The sequence below is a fragment of the Sarcophilus harrisii genome, chromosome 2 (genome assembly GCF_902635505.1).
Source record: "Sarcophilus harrisii chromosome 2, mSarHar1.11, whole genome shotgun sequence".
NCBI classification, from domain to species: Eukaryota; Metazoa; Chordata; class Mammalia; order Dasyuromorphia; family Dasyuridae; genus Sarcophilus; species Sarcophilus harrisii.
In genome coordinates this window covers 138,285,496-138,304,131 of record NC_045427.1, presented here as the reverse complement: position 1 = coordinate 138,304,131, position 18,636 = coordinate 138,285,496, and the positions used below count along the sequence as shown (strand labels likewise).

The 18,636-nt window shown below is 36.5% G+C and overlaps 1 protein-coding gene across 2 annotated transcripts in view; it reads right to left on the bottom strand.

Moving 5' to 3' along the window:
• The window catches only part of KIF13B (kinesin family member 13B), a 243,715-nt gene that overhangs the window by 93,626 nt on the left and 131,453 nt on the right, over positions 1-18,636 (bottom strand). For both annotated transcript variants that reach the window (XM_023494793.2, XM_031950913.1), the window contains 4 exons: positions 11,921-12,051; positions 5,876-5,962; positions 3,397-3,590; positions 827-1,040 (listed from right to left, as the gene is read on the bottom strand). In XM_023494793.2, coding sequence (XP_023350561.1) covers positions 827-1,040; positions 3,397-3,590; positions 5,876-5,962; positions 11,921-12,051 — 626 coding nt within the window. The remainder of the gene's footprint in view (positions 1-826; positions 1,041-3,396; positions 3,591-5,875; positions 5,963-11,920; positions 12,052-18,636) is intronic.

Below are 18,636 nucleotides of genomic sequence, written 5' to 3'. Positions count from 1 at the left end.
TTGTCAGGAGAAGACTTTTGTTGAATTTCAGTGGACCTTTGTAGCAGTGAGCCCTACCTAGTTGCATTCCACAGCTATACCCTGAGGCAAGGAGGAAGAAGCATTGATAAGATTATCTTGTAATTCCTTGTCCAATTGCTGGCACTGTAGGGTGTCTACAGAAATAGTATCCCATCAGATCGCCAAGTTACAATGTCAACTCCCAAAGTTATTTTTCTCCTATAAAAGAATCCACCTTAAACCCCACTTTCCTGTAAACTCCTTTTAGGGGTAGCTCTCTTACTAAGTGTCCCAATGCTTAGTTCATTAGGAACTTATCCCCACCTTAATGGCATCTTCCCCTTTTAATCCCTAAAAATTCTCTCTTGGAATTTAGCCTGCCAATCAACAGTATAATAATAAAATCTTTGCCTCTTGATTTGGAGATGGTGTAAGCCTACAAAATCTTTTAAGATATCTTGTGACACAAAAATCCCAATATATTTGGGGGGGGTTCAAAACCCCATATCCTAAAATTTGGTGGACTGTACATGGAGAATCCTGAAACCCCAATATATTTGGGGATTCAGCACTTCTGTACCCCTGTGCCCCATCAGCGCAATGGATGGAGCACAGAGTTTGGAGTCAGGAAGAATGAGTTTAAATCCAGTCTCAGACACTTATTAGCTGTGATTACACAGTCATTTAACCCTGTTTTCCTGTTCATCTATAAAATGAGCTGAAGAGAAAACTGCTCCAGTATCTTTGCCAAGAAAACCCCAAATGGTGTCACAAAAAATCAGATTCTACTAAAAATTGACCAAACCACAACAATAATGTCACCTACCTTTCTTCTGCCCATTGTCTTAAGCGTTGCTGAGCACTAGGAGAATGGAAGGGGAACTTGTCCATGCTGCTACGATAGGGCTGTTTCTCAGGAGAAAGCCTCCTTCTTAGCTGCTCGAGCTCATGTTCATACATCAGTCTCTGACGTTCCAATGCTGACCGCTTCTCTTCTTCATGCTGCTGCTCCAAGCTATACAAGATGGACTGCATTGGATCTAATCAAGATCAGGAAATCACAGATAAGTACTTGAAACAAAATAAAACAAAATAAAATATTTGGTTTAAAAATTCAAAGACAAAACACATACTTCAAATATTTTTCTATAATTCTATTACACTGTTTAAGAGAACCTCTGACTAAAACATTTACTTCTCTTAATATCATGTGAATTTTTAGAAAGCATATAATGTGTTATAAGACTACTAAATATCATGGGCTCAATTTCACAAAAGAATTTGGATTCACATTATTCAAAATATTTCTCCATTTTCAGTATTTTAAAATAATTCCTAACAAAAATATTACAAAGCTCAATAACTCATAATTCCTAAGAAAAAGTAATGATTAGGAGGGTGTTTAGAGAAGAGGAGAAAAAAAAATCATTATTTGGCTAAAATGTTTTAAATCTGTGTTGGAGTGACACAATTATTTTACCTAAAATTTTTTTACCACTAAATATGGATTTCACATATTACCACAAGTACTTGAAGACAAGTAGAAAAAGTTTATACCCATACTCTCAGTCTCTATCATGTCTTCATTTATAAAGTTTAACTCCTATTTCTTAGTAAAAAAAAGGAAAATAGTATTAAGTTTCTGTCAATCTCACTATGGAAGATAATAGCAGGAATAGGACTGAACTATTTTCCTATATATATGTGGAAATGTTAAATGATGACAGTAAATAATAACATTTTTAAAATAATAAGGCTAATAATCATTAAACAATTTAAACTTGTTTGGAATCAGAACATCTGCCTATGAATCCCAACTCTGCAACCTAATAAGAAGAAACTTATCAGGCCTGACATTCAAGTGTTGGAAGGCACCTTTGTGATCATACAAATTAGCTTTCCCACAACAACATACTTAACAAGTGGGTTATCCAGTACTTGCTGGAAAACCTTTGAGGAGGATGAACCCACCACATCAGAAGCTGTCCATTTCACTTTGGGACAGTTGTCTTGTGAAGAAGTTTCTGATGTCAAGCCTAAATTTGATTCCTTGAAAAAAATCCAATCATTACCATTGTTCTTCCTAATAAAGTCAACCAGAAAAAATCAAATAACTCTTTCACAAGATAGACTTGACACTTAAAGATAAAAAAACAAAAACCAGCTATTGTGTCTCCCCTAAATCTTCTTTCTCTCCTCCAAATTATTCTAATTTTCTTCAATTGATATTCTTATTACATAAGGCAATATTCACCATACTGATTACGTTCATCTGGATATTTTCTAATCCTTCCTAAAAAATGTAGTACCCAGAAGTGAATGTAATACTTCAGGTACGATTTGAACAGAATTCTCATTTCCTTATTCCCAGAAATTATTTCTCTCTTAATGCAACTGAAAATTACATATTTTTTTTTTGGTTGCCATATCATGTTCCCAATTTATACCCAGTTATCAGTTGACATAAAATCACCATATCTTTTTCAAATTACAGTCTAACCATCCCTCCCTCCTACATTTCATACTTATGGGATTAATTTCTTGAACACAAGAGTAAAACATTTATTCCTATTAAATTTCTTAAGTAAACTAAAGCCAATGTCTGGGTCTGTCAATTTTTTTGATGATAACTCTGCTATCCAGGGTATTGCATATGCCTCCAAACTTTGTGTCATCTATAAATCGAACAACAGTGGCTTTATCCAAACTTCTCACATAAACACAAGAGAGTAGAGGGTCAAAGGAAAAAAAAAAAAAAAAACTAGGAGCACTCCAGAACCAATCAGCCAGTCCCAAAAATCTATCTAATCATACTGCTCTCCAAAGTACACTCCTTGGTCCTATACACAAGATCTCATCAAACACTATCAAGTTTAGAAATCTGGTCAAAAAAGAATTTAATGCTGATTTGCATGATGTTTTTACTGAAGCCACATTAGATCTTTAAAATGATGATTCTTTTTTCTAGATATTCATTCATTACTTCTTTAACAAGAATTTTCTGAAAATTGGGAATATATTTGCTCTTCTCCAGTTCTGCAGACTTCCCAAATTTGTAGAGTAGATTAACATTGCAGTGCTGACCTTGGGTATGTCATTAATTCTGTGAGGCTATTCCCTGACCTGCAAAATGAGTGCATCAAATAAGATTGCTAAGTTCCTTTATGACTTTGTATTCTATTCTATTTTCAGTGACTCAAACCTGGGGACAGTGAAGAAATGCTGTAAACCAGAAGTCTGGGGGAAATCTGATTTTGAGTACAGGGTAAATTAAAGTATATAGAAAAGCAAAAAGCAACATAGGTTCTTCCATTTTGATGACTATTTGGAAGACCTTTTCTGTAATAATGTAACTCCTAAAAATTCCCAAAAGCACAACAATAAAATACTATTTACCATTGTTCCCCAGGGCTTTCATGGTCACTTCCATTTGTGCATATTCATAATTGAAGTTAATTTCACTGGACACTTCGCTTGAAGTGTCTCCATCTACATCCAGCTGCTCCACACTGCTGCTATTCTTCACAGAACTGTCTTGGTCCTCATCTTCTTCTTTATCAATTTTCTTTTTCTTTTTAGGCAAATTGAGTCTTGAGAAAGTGAAAAAAATGTTTTTCTCAATATAATTTCATTGATTCATTTAAAAAACATGGAATAAAGTATCTATCAAAGACCAGGTGACAACTACCATTCACATTTTGAGAGCACTTAAAATTTACAAAGTACTTTTGCCAAGAAAAGCACAAAGTTTATAAAACAGTCATTGCTCTAAGGATCTGACAAATCAATAATATAAATAAGATATATGCAACACAAACAACTGTGTCAATTATATGAAATATGACCTTATAATTATTAATTAATTCATTATGTAGCTAAGATATTCAGGCTTCGTGTAATGGGCATAAATTTAAGCTAAGTATTAAAAGATGGTTAGGAGTTCTCTAAGTTAAAGAGAAGAGAAAGTACAGGCAAAAAAGATTTAGTCAAAGACAGAGCATATTTCAGGGTCAAGCAACCAAAACAAACTGATACCTAAGGTGATTAAATCACCATATGAGTTTTAGAGTTTGATAGATAGAAACACAGAAATGGGTTACAATTCCACCCTATAAACTTTCTAGCACTGTGATCCTTATAAGTCACTAGAATGTGATGGTGGAAAAGAGTGTTGGATTTGAAATAAGGCAAGGGAAATTAATATCTATTTTCTGTACTTACTACTTGTGGGAATTTAGGCAAGGCCACTAACCTCTCTGAAATTCAGTTCTTCATCTGTAAAATAAGGGGGTTGGACTAGATGACCTTAAAGATTCCTTTTAGCAATAAATATATGTTCTTATGTCTGCAAACCTGTTTCTCATCTAAACATGGAAGTAATAATAGAACTTATATTGCAAGATTGTCATAAGCATAAAATTTAATGTTATATGTATAAACCATTACCTAAAAAAGCACCATATAAATTTCTGTTCATACTATTATTAGACAATGGAAAGTCAATATAGCCTGATGAATAGGAAAATGATGTTATCAAACTGTTGTTTTAGAAAGATTAATCTGAAGGGGTAATATCTCTACCCAAAAAGCCTGGACTATTGCAATAGTTTAGACATGATAAGATCCTTCAACTAGGAGTTAAAATGTAAGAGACGCTTCCATGGAAGACTAAACAGGATTTGATCACTGGATGACTCTGAGGTTTTAAACCTTACTGATTAGAAGAGTAGCATAACTGAAAGACAATTGTAAAGTGAGAACTTGGATTTGAAAGGAAAATGATAAGTTTGGTTTTTAAATAATCTGAGTTTGAGAATGAAGCAAGACAGGGAGAACAAAAGACTAGGAAATGTAGGACTAAAGCTTGAAAGAGAAGTTAAGACTGGAGTTAAAACTAAATAAAAGAGTCAAAATCTCAAAATCTCTCTAAAATTTGTAAAATGCAGTAAAATATTAACATGATAAAATTTTAGAGGAACAAATGAAGAATCCCATTTCAATTAGTTATTACAAGCATTTTAAGTGCTTACTTACTAGGTGCTAAGTATTAGAAACAGAAAGACAAAAATATGGTCCCTGCCTTCAAGAAGCTCACATTCTTGAATTCTTTCCATTAAAAGAAAAAAAAAAGAATCTCACATTCTACTGGGGAGTTAAAAATTAACATATACATATAAAAATGATAAAAGGTAATTTGAGAGAGAGAGCACTGAAAATAAGGAGGAACTAGAAAGGTCTCCTGTAGTAATATTGATGAGTTTTGATGGAAGCCAGATGAAATGGGACAGCATTCCAGGGAGAGATCTCCCACAAGGGAATATGTAAGTCATCAAGTTAAGGGTCATAGTTCGAGCTCTAAGGGTATATAATAGTCACAAGGGAGAAAAACAACAAAAGCTACAGTAAGAATCACAAGTTCTACCAGTTTGAAAAGAACATACAGAGAAAATTTCCTTTTACTTCATATTGCCTAGAAATATGTTTTGCAGGATTTCTCATGTATAACTGATATGCTGATTGCCTTCTTAATGGATAAGGGAGGAAATGAAAAGAGAGAATTTGGACATCAAAATTTCTAAAAAATTAACGCTATAAATAAATAAAGGACATAAGAGATAAATAAATGATTATAAAATTCAAAGAAAAATGTTTGCCTATCTAATCTGTGGTTTTTAAATCCACTGAGTTTAAATTCTGCATCTCCCCATGGATTAGACATAATGCTCTGCATATATTAGGTCCTTAATAAAAGTTTAGTGTTGCTGAATTAAACTAAGTCAAATTCTAAATCTATATTTTTTAGCTTCAGATTAAAATGCTCAACATTTTAGGGCCCTTCTCAGAGAACTAATGTACAATGTCAAAACTCCCATACCTGAAAAAGTGGTTGTTTCCCCATAGGATTCGGTCTCCATGATGTAACTGTATAGGACTTGCAACAGAAGAACCATTTACAAATGTCCTGGGTGGAGAAAAGGTTAAATTTACAAGTGAATTATGATAACTGCCATTTATATTTTAATAATAAACTATAATTAGAAATATAGTCTTTAACAATTTCTTACAAAATTAACACTCACCCTTATACCCCATAATTTATAGGAACTATAAAATCTATCAATCTCTATAACAATTTGGAAATGTATCACATTTAAGTTCATTATTAGTACTTTTTAAAATACCATCTACACGAATACATTGTAGTGAATATTTTTAAAATTAAATAGGGCAATAAAAGTTACTACTAAAATAATCAATCAATGAATATTTATTAAGCACCTACAATGTGCTAGGCTCTGTGCTAATAATCACAGCAACAATATTAAATATAAGTACCAGATCAATCAATGAGGCCCCAGAGTAATGGTTTTCAAAGTGGAGAATCCAAGATAAATCATGGAGGTATTAGGAGGAAATGTTAGAACTAAGGAACACAATTTATCAATTTTCATTGCTGATCAATCACTTCATCAAACATTTATTAAGCTCCTACTAAGTGCCAGGAACTGCACACACTTGTAGCAACAACCTGTATCTGCTGATGCCCTTCCCTTGACCTATACCCAGCGGGGACTCTACAGACTACCACTTAGGCAGGCAATCAGTCATCACAGAATAGTATCTAGAGGCTTCTGTCCTCTTTCCCCCATTCTCAGAATAATATAGAACAAAGCTGGAAAATTCTAAGACAGCCAGGTTGGGGAAAGTCTAAGATAAGGTGAGGAGTTTGTATTTTATCCTACAACAAAAAGGGAAACCTGGAAGGCTGCTGAGGAGGGAAATAACATGTGGAGACCTAGGGTTCTGGCACCTAGGGTTTGAAGAGGGGAAAGAAGGGGCTGGAAGCAGGTCAACAAACTAGGAGGTCATCACAAGAGTACAAGCAAGAAGTAGTAACCACGTGAATGGAACATAAAGGAAGAATGAAAACTCAACAACAGGAGGGCAACAGGAAATAAACCAAGAGCAGAGTCCTGGACAGAGGCGGGAGAGCCCAAGGCTGAGAGTGGGGGAAAATAGCAAGTTCCATTTCTGGCCATGTCAAGGTCACCAATTATCCCCCATGCCAATGGGATGTCCAGGTGAAGATGGTGCAGGCAGATGTGCTATGGAACTGAAGTACAGAGAGAGATTAGGCCTTACTAGGCAGATCTAGGAGTCATCTGAAGAGAGAAGATAACTGACCCTTCAGAAGGTAAAATGAAAAGATGGCCCAGGAGATAACTTTGAGGGATACCAAAACGTATGGGTAGGTGGATGATGAACTAGCAAAAGACACTGAAAAGAAACTGTCCCGTGGGTAGAAGGAGCACCAGCTGAAAGCTGTGTCACCGGTGCCAAGAATACATAAGGGAACAGGGCAGGTTACAGTATCAAAAGTTAAAGAAGCTTATGCAAGTTATGGACTGAGAAGAAGCCACTGACTAGCCAATGGGTGGTCTGGAGATATGTTTCAGCAGAGTGCTAAGGTTGGAAACTGGACTAAAAACAGTCTAGAATGGTTAGACAATGAGAAGTAGCAGCCAAGTATAGGCAATTTTTTTCAGAGATTAGCAATAAAGGGGAAGAAAAAGAAGATAGTTTAATGGAAAAGTCTTTTAAGTACAGAGAAAACCCATACACATTTGTAAGCCACCGAAAAAGAACCAGTAGAAAGGGAAACTGAATGAAAGAGAAGGGAAGAATAGTAAATGAGATAAACTTCAGGAAGGGCAGAAACCAGAGGAACAAGGAGAGAATGGGTCAGAGACAATACAAAAAGAGGTTTTTAAAGCACGAATTAGCAGAGGCAAGGGAGTTTATTTCAGATGGCCTCAAATTTCTCAATAAATTAGCCTAGAACATCTGCTGATGGGTATGGAGGTATTAAGAGCATAAGGAATAAAGTTATGAAAAATCATTTTTGAGGACAGTTTTAGAGTCTATTATCAGACACAAATAAAATGGCTGCCATGAAACAGTAAGGGTCTAGTTATTAGATGACATAAATTTGTAGTTAGGGTTGAAGTTAATTAAACATTTTTAAAGTTCCTAATATATGCAAACTACAGTGCTAAGGGAGGGAGAAAAAGTTACAAAAATAAAATAGTCTCTGACCTCAAAGTAGTTATATGATCCTGGGAGATTATAAATTTACACAGCTAAGTAAATACAAAATATACACAATGCAAGTACAAAGTAATTTTAGGGGAAAGGTACAATGGGAACAATTGGAGAGATCAGCAAAGGCCACCTACTGTATGAGGTGACATTATGCTGAGTCTTTAATAAATCTAAAGATTCTAAGAGGGAGGAGAAAGAAGGAAGGAAACACACTCCTGTATGATATGAATAAAGTAAGAAATATGCCAGTTTGGAAGGCAGAAAGAAGGAGGAGTACACTAAGATGAGTAAATCTAGAAAGATAGGTTAGAGTTAGACTATTAAGGCCTTAAGGGCCAAAGAGAAGAGTCAGTGTATTTATCCTACAGAAAATTGAAAGCAAGTAAAGCTTCTAGAGCAGAGAAGGGATGTGATCAGATACTGTTCTGTGATTCCCTCCAAATACATTCAGCAGTGTGGGGAAATGGAGAAAGCAAGGCTGGGAAATGATCTGAGTAGTAAGGCACAAAAGGCAAAAAGACAGAAGGACCAGGGATCCAAGAGTAGAGAGAGAACAATGCCATGCCAAATTGGTAAACCACAGGGTTAGGAGCATGACGATGGGCTCCCAAGTGGGGCAAAAGCACAGAGAGCAGTCAAGGAAAACAGAAAGAAACTGAAGATTATGGCAAGGACAAAGAACAGGATTAAGAGAAGTGAAATAGGAAGGATATGGAAGCCTAGGAAATTATAACAAAAGGGCAATTTCAAAATGAAAGGTAATGGAGTAGCAACTCTGGACGTAAGACCTAAGGTAGGACCACTTCTATGGCTGGCTAGGTTTGAGTGAAGATGTGATTGGCAGGAACCAAGGACATCGAGAAACTAAGATGCCACAGTGTTCTAAGTGATAGCTAAATTTATTGAAATGCCCTGAAGGGTCTTCAAGAGCGACTTGGAGGACCAGTCCATGGAAAATTACTGTATTAACACTCTGAGGAGGTTATTGGATGAAATGAACCTTAAAAGAAGAGGCAACTGAGTTATCCCACTGGTAGGATAAGGCAGCTGCAGAAGGTAGAAAGATTTATTTTTCCTGGACTTGCAGGGATAGGAGAGGAATAACTTGCAGTGAAGAGGTTGGCCAAATGTCATTTGTAGACAACCAGATTCCTAGGAGTGTCACTAGATGGAAAGAGAGTAATTTGAAGTGAGCTATTTAGGACAAGATAGAATTTATTATTAGAGCAGGGGTTCCAGAGAGCATAATAAAATAAAAGAAGAAAGGAGGATTTGGACTTAAGAGAAGCAAGGTTGGGGTAGTTAGAGATGAATGTTAGAATAAATACTCAGAAGAAAGAATTTACCTCCACAGATAATCACTTTGAATTATGGGGATAAATGGAATAAGGTAAAGGGAATGTTTGTCATCCACTGGGAGGGCAAGAAAATACACTGCCTTGTGATAAGTAGCATGAATGTCTGCAATAGTGACAGCTGCTTTCCTGTGCTTATCACGCTGGAGAAGTGCCAGTGTGGGGGAGCGCAGGGGCAGCAGGGAGTTGTAGTTAGGAATCTGAGTCAGTCAATAAATATGTGGTAAGAGGAATACACCTTCATTGATTCAGGGAGTTTTTGGTGAGGAGTTTCCATCTGCCAATGTCAATCAGCAATTCTTCTGAAACTTGTATTCTAGAGAGTGACCTGAGGCTCCACAGGGCCACAAAACCTCTTCCAGTCAGGCTTGGAATCAGTAAGACTGTCCAGTTTGAAGTCTATTCTCTAGGCACAGCTCCATGATATATTTCTCATGGGTTAGAAATCTCATCTTTGGTGCCCACAGGTCATGTGATCTGGCTAAGTCTTAAGTAACTAACCCCAGGGGAGACCCAAGACTATACTGGCCGAAGATAACTCATTTCATATTCCTTTATATCCTGCTTCAAACCTTTTGTCATATTTTAAATGAAATAGTATGTACCAAATGCTCACTTCAGACAAATAACATATAAGTTATGATTATTCATGTACATTTCACTAATAAATGATGATTTTTAAAAGTCACTTAATTTAGATTCTTAAACCACTGTGCCTTATAAAGGAAATTAAATAAAAGCACTTAGCCTTCAAATAAAGCAGGGCCACCTAATGGTGAAATTCTTGAACATTTTTTTAATAAAGTTAGAGATTTGGAAAAAAACCAAAAAACTTTCTCTAGAAAATGTTAACACCTGTACACTTCAGAAGTCTCAAATTAATTAGAAGTCACACACTAATTAGAATTTCTATGGCAGAAAATCTATTTAGTACATTTTTCAATATACAGATTTTGAGGAAAGGGTAGTAGGCAAAACAAAATGAGAACTGAAAAAACTGCTCAAGACATTAGACTTATGTCAGCACAAACTCTAGTGAACACAGTAATTTTCCAGTTTATAATATACTAAATAACTATGTAAAATATTAAATTAAGCAGTTTAATAATTATTTTCTTAGAGATAACACTGCTATGTGACAGTTTAGGATCAAATGAAGTATGGTCTCTTCTTGAGAAGATGTGGTTAATCAGAGGACATTACAAATATTTTAATGAGATGAACATGAATCACAGGTTTAGCAAGTTAATTTAGGCCCCAACATTACTGAGAATTTATGGCAATTAAGAGATCTTTAAGATGCAGGAGAACTAGTCTACAAAGACTGACATATTACAAAGAAGCATGTAGAATATTCACACGAGATGATGAAAAGGCAAAAAAGCAATAGAAATGACTATAACTATGTAAATGTTCCCATTCCCAGGAAAGAAGGAAGGTAGGCTATTGATTCCCTTTTGTTCTCAAAGAAGACCATGACATCAGGGATTTGATCCCATGACATGTAAATGAATTGGATTTCAGTGAGAGAGGGCTAGGCAAGTTCCCCAGCCTCACTTTTCACTCCAGAACCATCTGGGTCCAGTGGCCAGAGGAGAGCAGGACAACTAGAGGTGGTCCTGGATGCCATGGAAGACCTGGTCCTTTTTAAGCTAAGTTATTCTCCAGGTTTCAGTTTGACTGAGGCCATGCCCAAACAATGATTAAGGCTAGGTAAGAAATGGGGCAGAGAATGGTCTCTTTATCTAGTCAAAAAAAAAAAAAAAAACAAAAAAAAACTTAACAATCTGAGATGGGAAGATACCTAGAGTTTCTGGCCAAAAAAAAAAAAAAAGATTTTATTTACATTTACTCTGAGCCAATCAGGACTCAAATAATGATCACGTGAGATTTGGCCTGGAATCTTTAAGGAGAGCCAGAGTGATTTCAGTTTAAGATATGGTTCTCACTCTTAAATTCCAAGATATCTGGTAATGTTTCCATTCCTTCAGGCAGAGCACTCACAAGTAAAAAATATGATACCTTATGTGAATAGAGAGAAGGGGAAAAAAGAAAAAATAAACAGACGAGGTAGAGAAAAAGAGATATAAGGCTCCATCTCCTTCCTTCTTTTGCAAAGGCGGTGTACTATGTGTGTGGAACACTACATGTTAGTTTTGCTGAACTGGGTTTTTTCCAACAACACAAAGATTCAACTTATTACATGAAAGAAACCATGGCCCATTCAAAGAAGTGAATACTTTGCTGTACAAAGTTAGCAATGATTTTATCATTCAGGAAAAATAAACACAAAATAGCAGTACTATCTTGAACTTCAATCCTGCAAATCCTTGTCTTTCAAGAAATCCAGTGATTTAAAAAAAACAAAAAGCAAAAGTACATCAAATCACCTTGTTATCAACCGTCTCCCAATAAATAATAAATGTAATATTAATAATGGCTATTATTGTAGCACATGATACCTGGTGTTTTTCTGAGGAGTTAGAACAACTTGGCCCTCTGGAGTGATGTCTATAATGCAATGTTCAGGCAGAATTCCCATTCCACAGAGCTGAATATCTTGGGAATTAGCTGATCCTATTAAAGTATGTTCCTGAGGAAGAATGAGATTTAAAAATTAGTACAAATTAGAAATTTTAAGGTATATAAAATTAAGTCTCCTTTCACTCTTATCTTGGATGGATCAATTATTTTGAATATACATAGGTCTATCCTCCCCCACACACATATAAACAAGGGAGAAGGCGGGGAACCTAAGATCTCACACATAGAAGGGATACACAAGATGTAAGTCTTTCTACTAGCAGAGATAGGCAGCTGCTGTGGGACACTAAGAGCTTAAGATAGGAGCTCACAGTCACACCACCAGCTTGTGTGAGAGAGAAGACTTGAACAACATGGAAAGAGCACTCACTAGCTCTGGAGTCAGAGAGTCTGGGGTTCACTTGTTGCCTCTGTTTCTTATCTATGTGACTGCTAGCACATCACTTAATAGCTCTGAATCTGTTTCCACCTCAGTAAAAGAAGGGGTTTGTACTAGGTAGATGTGATCTTTGGGGGTCCTTCTAATTCTAATTCTATGATTCTAAGGCTCTACCTAATTCTACCATACCAAAGCTGCCATTTGCTGGCTGAAATTTTTAAAGCAAAGAAACATATGGAGAGTGAGGAATTTTGACATTCTCTGAGACATATTCTATAGTGTAGGAAGTTTTCTTTTAAAAAATCATCATTGATGGGTGGGAGGAAGGAGGGGAAAATTTGCAATAAAAGGTTATGCAAGGGTCAATGTTGGAAAAATTACCTATGAATATTGCTCTGTAAATAAAAAGCCTTAATAAAAAATAAATAGAAAATCATCCTCATGAAAATTTAAGGATAGATATCTTTCAAACTAAAAGCTATATTTCAAAGTTATATATAATGTAACTTGCACCAAACCATAAAAGATCATCTACAAGAATTATAAAAAACAAACCTCTCCATATCAATAAATGACTGGTTCCAGAAGACAGATGACAAAATATCTAGTAAATATGGGGAACAACAAATGCTACATATGTTGGAAAACATGGCAGCTATGTTAATTTCAAATGCTTTTTTGTTGTTGTTATGAAGTACAAAGGGGAAAGGTGGAGGTGGAGATGGGAGTGGAGATATATCAGAAATAATTGGTATAAAAACCAAATCTATCAGTTAAACTTTTTTCTTAAAAAAATTTTTATAGTAAAATGATTACTAAAGCATCAACTTCATCTCTCACTTTCAAACATCTACAATTTACTTTCCTCAAAGCCCCAATCCCTCTATATAAATATCCTTACCATTCTCTCTCAACAGATAACCTCACCTCAAGACTGAAAGATCTGTGATCTCCCTCCACCAGTCTAGATGGAAATCATGAAAGCCTTTTTATTCTATATGATCCTCTGATCCGTTTTTTCCATGAATCTTTTATACAGGAACTAGCCAAGAAGTCCAGATGAAATCTCTTTTGCTCTTTTAACACATAACAGATACCAATGAATTACTATGATAGGATCACTATGGACCAGAGTCAGGGAGCAAAGACCTAAGCCTCTTGGTGGCCTCCATCTGTACTAACACTACTTCTACATCATCTAAGGATATAATAAAGATACCCAACCAGGAGGAAGTCCTTCAGTCCAAGAGATATCTAGAGGCTGAGAAAGTCACCTTGCTAAGGGAGCCTTCTCTAGCCATCTAAATATCACCTCCTGTTAGAAGCTTTTTTCTATGAAAAAGTAATGTATAAGTAAATATATAAAGTAATATAACAAAAGTAAATCTCTATTTTGTTGATCATTGATTACATAGGCTCAAACCAAAACTACTCAAGGGTCAGACAGAATCAGGCTCAGCCTATTCTAAGTACTTAGTCTGCACAAACCTACCTACCTTTTGCTACATGATTGGCTTCTTTCCTTCTGTAGTCATGTAAATTTTTTAGTCATACAGTTCTTTATGATACCTTTTTGGATCCATGAAGTTACCACATATGTGGCCAAAATGACAGATTCATGTGTGTTCCCTCATACACCCTCATTTCAAATGAACAACAACAAAACATTTTTGATGAGTTTATTATGAATAGCAATAACAAAACAGTTGAAATTGGATCCTGCAAAATAATAACTAAGTTTGGCCCCCAAAAAGGAAATATTAGGCAATAGCTCAACCCTTTGATGAGGTAGAGGTCCTGTGGGTATAAAAAAAAACTACATCTAACACCAAACTTTTTTGGATATATTGGTTAGTTTAATGGAACTTTCTTTTTTTTCTTTCTGTTTTTTCTTTTTCTCTTAATTCTTTATTATAAAGAATGGCTTTCCGGAAGAAAAGAAGGAAGTGATACAGTGAAAAATAAGGGTACTTTAAAAAACAAAAGCATTAATAAAAATTTATTTTTCTAAACAGCATATGCCAAATACATTGTGCTAAACACTGGGGATATAAAAACAAAAATGACAGTTCTTAGCCTCAAGGAGCTTTTTTATTCCAATAAGAACAGATAACACAGATAAAGGAGTGGTAGTCATGGAAGAATAGGGGCTGGGAGGTCACAGAGATAGAGAAGGGACAAGCTCTTGATCCTAGTTCTTCAAATGAGGTAGAAAGCTAGAATGGTAAATGTGGCAGCAAGAAGGATGAATGAGCTAGATGCACACATCCATCTTCCTTTGCACACATCGCTGCCATCCTATCCATTCCTCCAAGTTCAATTTCTCTCTTTTCTAAAGCTAATCCTTCCAACTTTACAATAAATCGGACCCCACTTTTGGTAACGTCAAATCTACAAGAGGTTTCTTGGTCTGTAGTATCCCTTCGTTACCAGACTCAAACCTACTTTGATCTCTTCTGTTCTAGGAAGACAAGTCCAAAAATAACTTGACTCTGAAGCGCCCATCTTCCTTTTGTGGCTAAACACTTTGAATATGGAATTTTAAACAGTGGTATTACTTCCTGTCCAACTATTATCCCTGTAACATGGACAGTCTCTTCAGAGTTTTGCAACACGACTTTTCTGATAGCTTGGTCTGTTTTCTTTGATGTGCTTCTCTTTTTCCTCCCATAATCCAATTGGGCTTTAATGCAGGGTTATGGACTATAGTTTCCCACTCTTTTTTCCACAAATTCTACATATACACTCCTATTACTTCATATAATAACTCCATGCACAACTCCAAAATTTTCTATAGCTAATTGTCTTACTTGAGGCACAGTTCTATATGTCCAACTTCCTACAGGATATTTCTACTTTAATCTTCCACTGTCACTTCAAATGAAATATGCCCACATATAAAATCATTTCCACTCCCACCCTCACCAAGAAAAGTTAATCTCCCACACTAACCCTTTCTATTTCTAATAGTGTTGTTACCATTCTTCTAGTCCCCTACGCCAAAAATCCTAGAATTATCTTTCCTCTTTCTTGACCCCAAAATTTCATTAGTCACTAAGTAGTCTCATTCCTTTTCCTAAAGGCATTAAATGACCAGATGAAAAAGAATAGAAGTGTTCACAAAACATCAAGCACCAGGCTAAAGACTGGGACACAAGTTGTTGCTGTTGTCCTTCGTTCTCTAAGAGGCCCATGACATCAGGAAGGTGCCCTGCCATGCAAGTGAATTGGGTAAGTGGGGAGGAAGAGGGAGGAGAGGGCTCAGGGCAAGGTCACCTGCCTCACTTCCTCCCCCAACCCCCCAGAGCCAGCTAGGTCCAGTTGGTCTATTTAAGCTAAGGAATACAAGTACCCTAGACAAACAGTTCCAGCCAAAAAGAGCTGATCTACTAATAAAAAAAAGACCACCCCATAGGAAAGGGGTCACCAAGGAAGGGTGGGTGACTCAAGGGGGGCAGGGCAGAGACATCCCCTTTAAGGAAGCAATGGCAGTGTTAGGGGATAGAGGGTCTAAAAATAGTGAGGCTGGAGATGAGAACTTAAGTTTTCAGAAATTGAAGACTGAAATAATTTAGCTCTACCCAGGCAAGTAGATGGTGCATTTGGCTTGTACTAGCCTGGGTACTAGCATTATGACCTGGGCACTAGCACTATGATCCCGGGCAAGTCATTTCATCTTTATCAACTTCTATTTCTCTATCTATAAAATGAAGCATTTAGACTGACTGGCCTCTAAAGTCTCATTCTGGTTCTAAATCAATATTGTGACCCATTCTGAAGATGAGGTAGCAGTAGCCCTGGATCTAAATGTCTTTAGAATTCCTCCATAATCTGATCTTGCCCTATGCAATTAATTTTATTTCCCATTCTTCTCTACAGTCCAATCTATCTCTTCCCTGTTCCCAACATAGTATAAAGTGCTTGACACAGAAATGTCTGTCACATAATAAACATTTAATATATGTTTGGTCCCTTTCTCCTTCTTTCAATTTTCTAATTCTTTGATCTTACTCAGGCTGCTTCACCTGCCTGAAATAACCCCCTCTCTTCTCTTTAATCTTTATCCTTCAAAACTCATTGTAACTCTCACTTCCTTTGACATTTTCTCCAGTTTACAGTCATTAAACAGGGATTCAACCAACATGCATTTACTGCTCTCTTTCCTTGCTCTGAACATATTCAAGCCCTTATGTACTAGGCATAGTTCTAAGTGCTGGGATACAAAGAAAAGCAAAACTAGTTCTTGCCCTCAAGGAGTCACAATGGAATGGGGAGAGACAGCATATAAACAACTCTGTATAGCAAAGGGTAGTCACCGCATAGAGAAGGCATAAATATTAATAGGTATAGGAAAGGTTTCTTGGAGAAGATTAGATTTCATCTGAGACTTGAAAGAAACCAAGGGAAGCCAGGAAGTGGAAGCAGGAGGGAGAAATCTACAGGCATGGAGGCCAGCCAGTGAAAAGGCAGAGAAGAGGGTGGTAGACTATCTTGTTCAGGGTACACCAAACAGGCCAGTCTCACTGGAATACTTGAAAAGTCTATGTGGGGATTGGGGTTAGAAGGAGAAAATCAAATATAAGAAGATGGAAAGGCAGGAATAGGTTAGGGTGAAGGTCTTTAAAATTCAAACAGGATTTTATTTGTCCTTGGGAGTAATAGGGTGTCTCTATAGTTTACTGAATAGGGGAGTGGTAAGGTCAGACGCACTACTTCGAGAAGATCATTTTGATAGCTGAATGGAGTATAGACCAGAGTGGAGAAAGATTTGAGGCTGGGGAGACCAATCTGCAGACTACTCAATTGTCCAAGCAGGAGGTTTTGAGGGCCTGCACCAGGTTGGTGGCAGTGTCACAGTTGAGAAGGAGGCACCTAGAAGAGGTGTCAAAAACCAAAAAGACTTTAGTAATAGATTGGATATGCCAGGTGAGGAAGTGAAGGTGACATCTAGGTTACAAGCCTGGGTCACTGAGGGCATGGGGGGACTCTACAACACTGGTGTCAAATAAAAACAGGATGCTTATTGACTCAAAAGCCACAAATTTTCATTATGTTCTACTGCATTTTTATTTATTTTGTTAAGCATTCCCCAATTACATATTAGTCTGGTTCAGACTACATTGGGGAATCAAGATCAACAATTCTGGTCTATAATCCCTAGATTGTAAGAGGGGAGAGTTTGGAGTGGGGGAGTGGGAGAAGTGGGGGAGGCTACAGAGAGACCAAAAGAATGAGGATTGAGCTATATTGGTGATTTAAAGATTATTGGTAACTCTGAAGAGAATAGTTTCAGTTGGAAGCCAGACTGCAGAAAAGAAAAGAGGAAACAAGGAAGTGGAGGCACCAAGTGGAGACTAGTTTCTCCAGAGGTTTAGTAACAAAAAGTAGGACAAGTATGAAGTGCTTGCTATTATGGATAGCTGGATCAAGTAGTGGGGTTTTTGAGGATGGAGGAGACAAGTCTGGATGCAACAAGGAAACAGCTCAGAGACAGAGACTGGAAATCAGTGAAAGAGTAGGGATGATTTTAAGGATAAGCTACTGGAGAATATCTGATGACATGGGATCATGATGGACCTATTATGCTAAAAGCAAGTTCTACAGCTGTCTGGCATCTAATTCTATCCTTCTCTCCTCTGATCTTGCCATCACTCTAATATAGGTTTTCACACCTTAACTTCTGCAAAAGACTGTCTGTCTGGAGTCTTTTCCCCAACCCTTTTTAATTCCAGTGTCTTTCTTCTTAATCATTTCCTATTTATTTTGTACATATTTTTGTTTGCATGCTGTCTCCCCTATTAAATTTTAAGTTCCTTGATAGCAGGGTCTAGCTTTTTTTTTTTAAGGGTGTGCTGGCTCGATGATTGGGTAATTAATTTAAATTTACTGATTGATTCCTTTATCTCCATGTTAACTTTAACTATTTCTTTTTTTAATAGTATTTTATTTGTCCAAATACATACAAAGATAGTTTTTAACATTCACTTTTCCAAAACCTTGTGTTCCAAATTTTTCTCCCTCACTGTCCCCTCTCCAAGGCAGCAAGCAATCTGATACAGATTAAACTTGTGAAATTCTTCTAAACATATTTCCTCATTTGTCATGTTGTGCAAGACAAATCAGATCAAAAAAGGAAAAACACCAGAAAGAAAAAAAAAAAAAAAGCAAGCAAATAACAACAACAAAAAGATGAAAATACTATGCTTTGATCCACATTCTGTCTCCATAATTCTCTCTCTGTATGTGGATAGAATT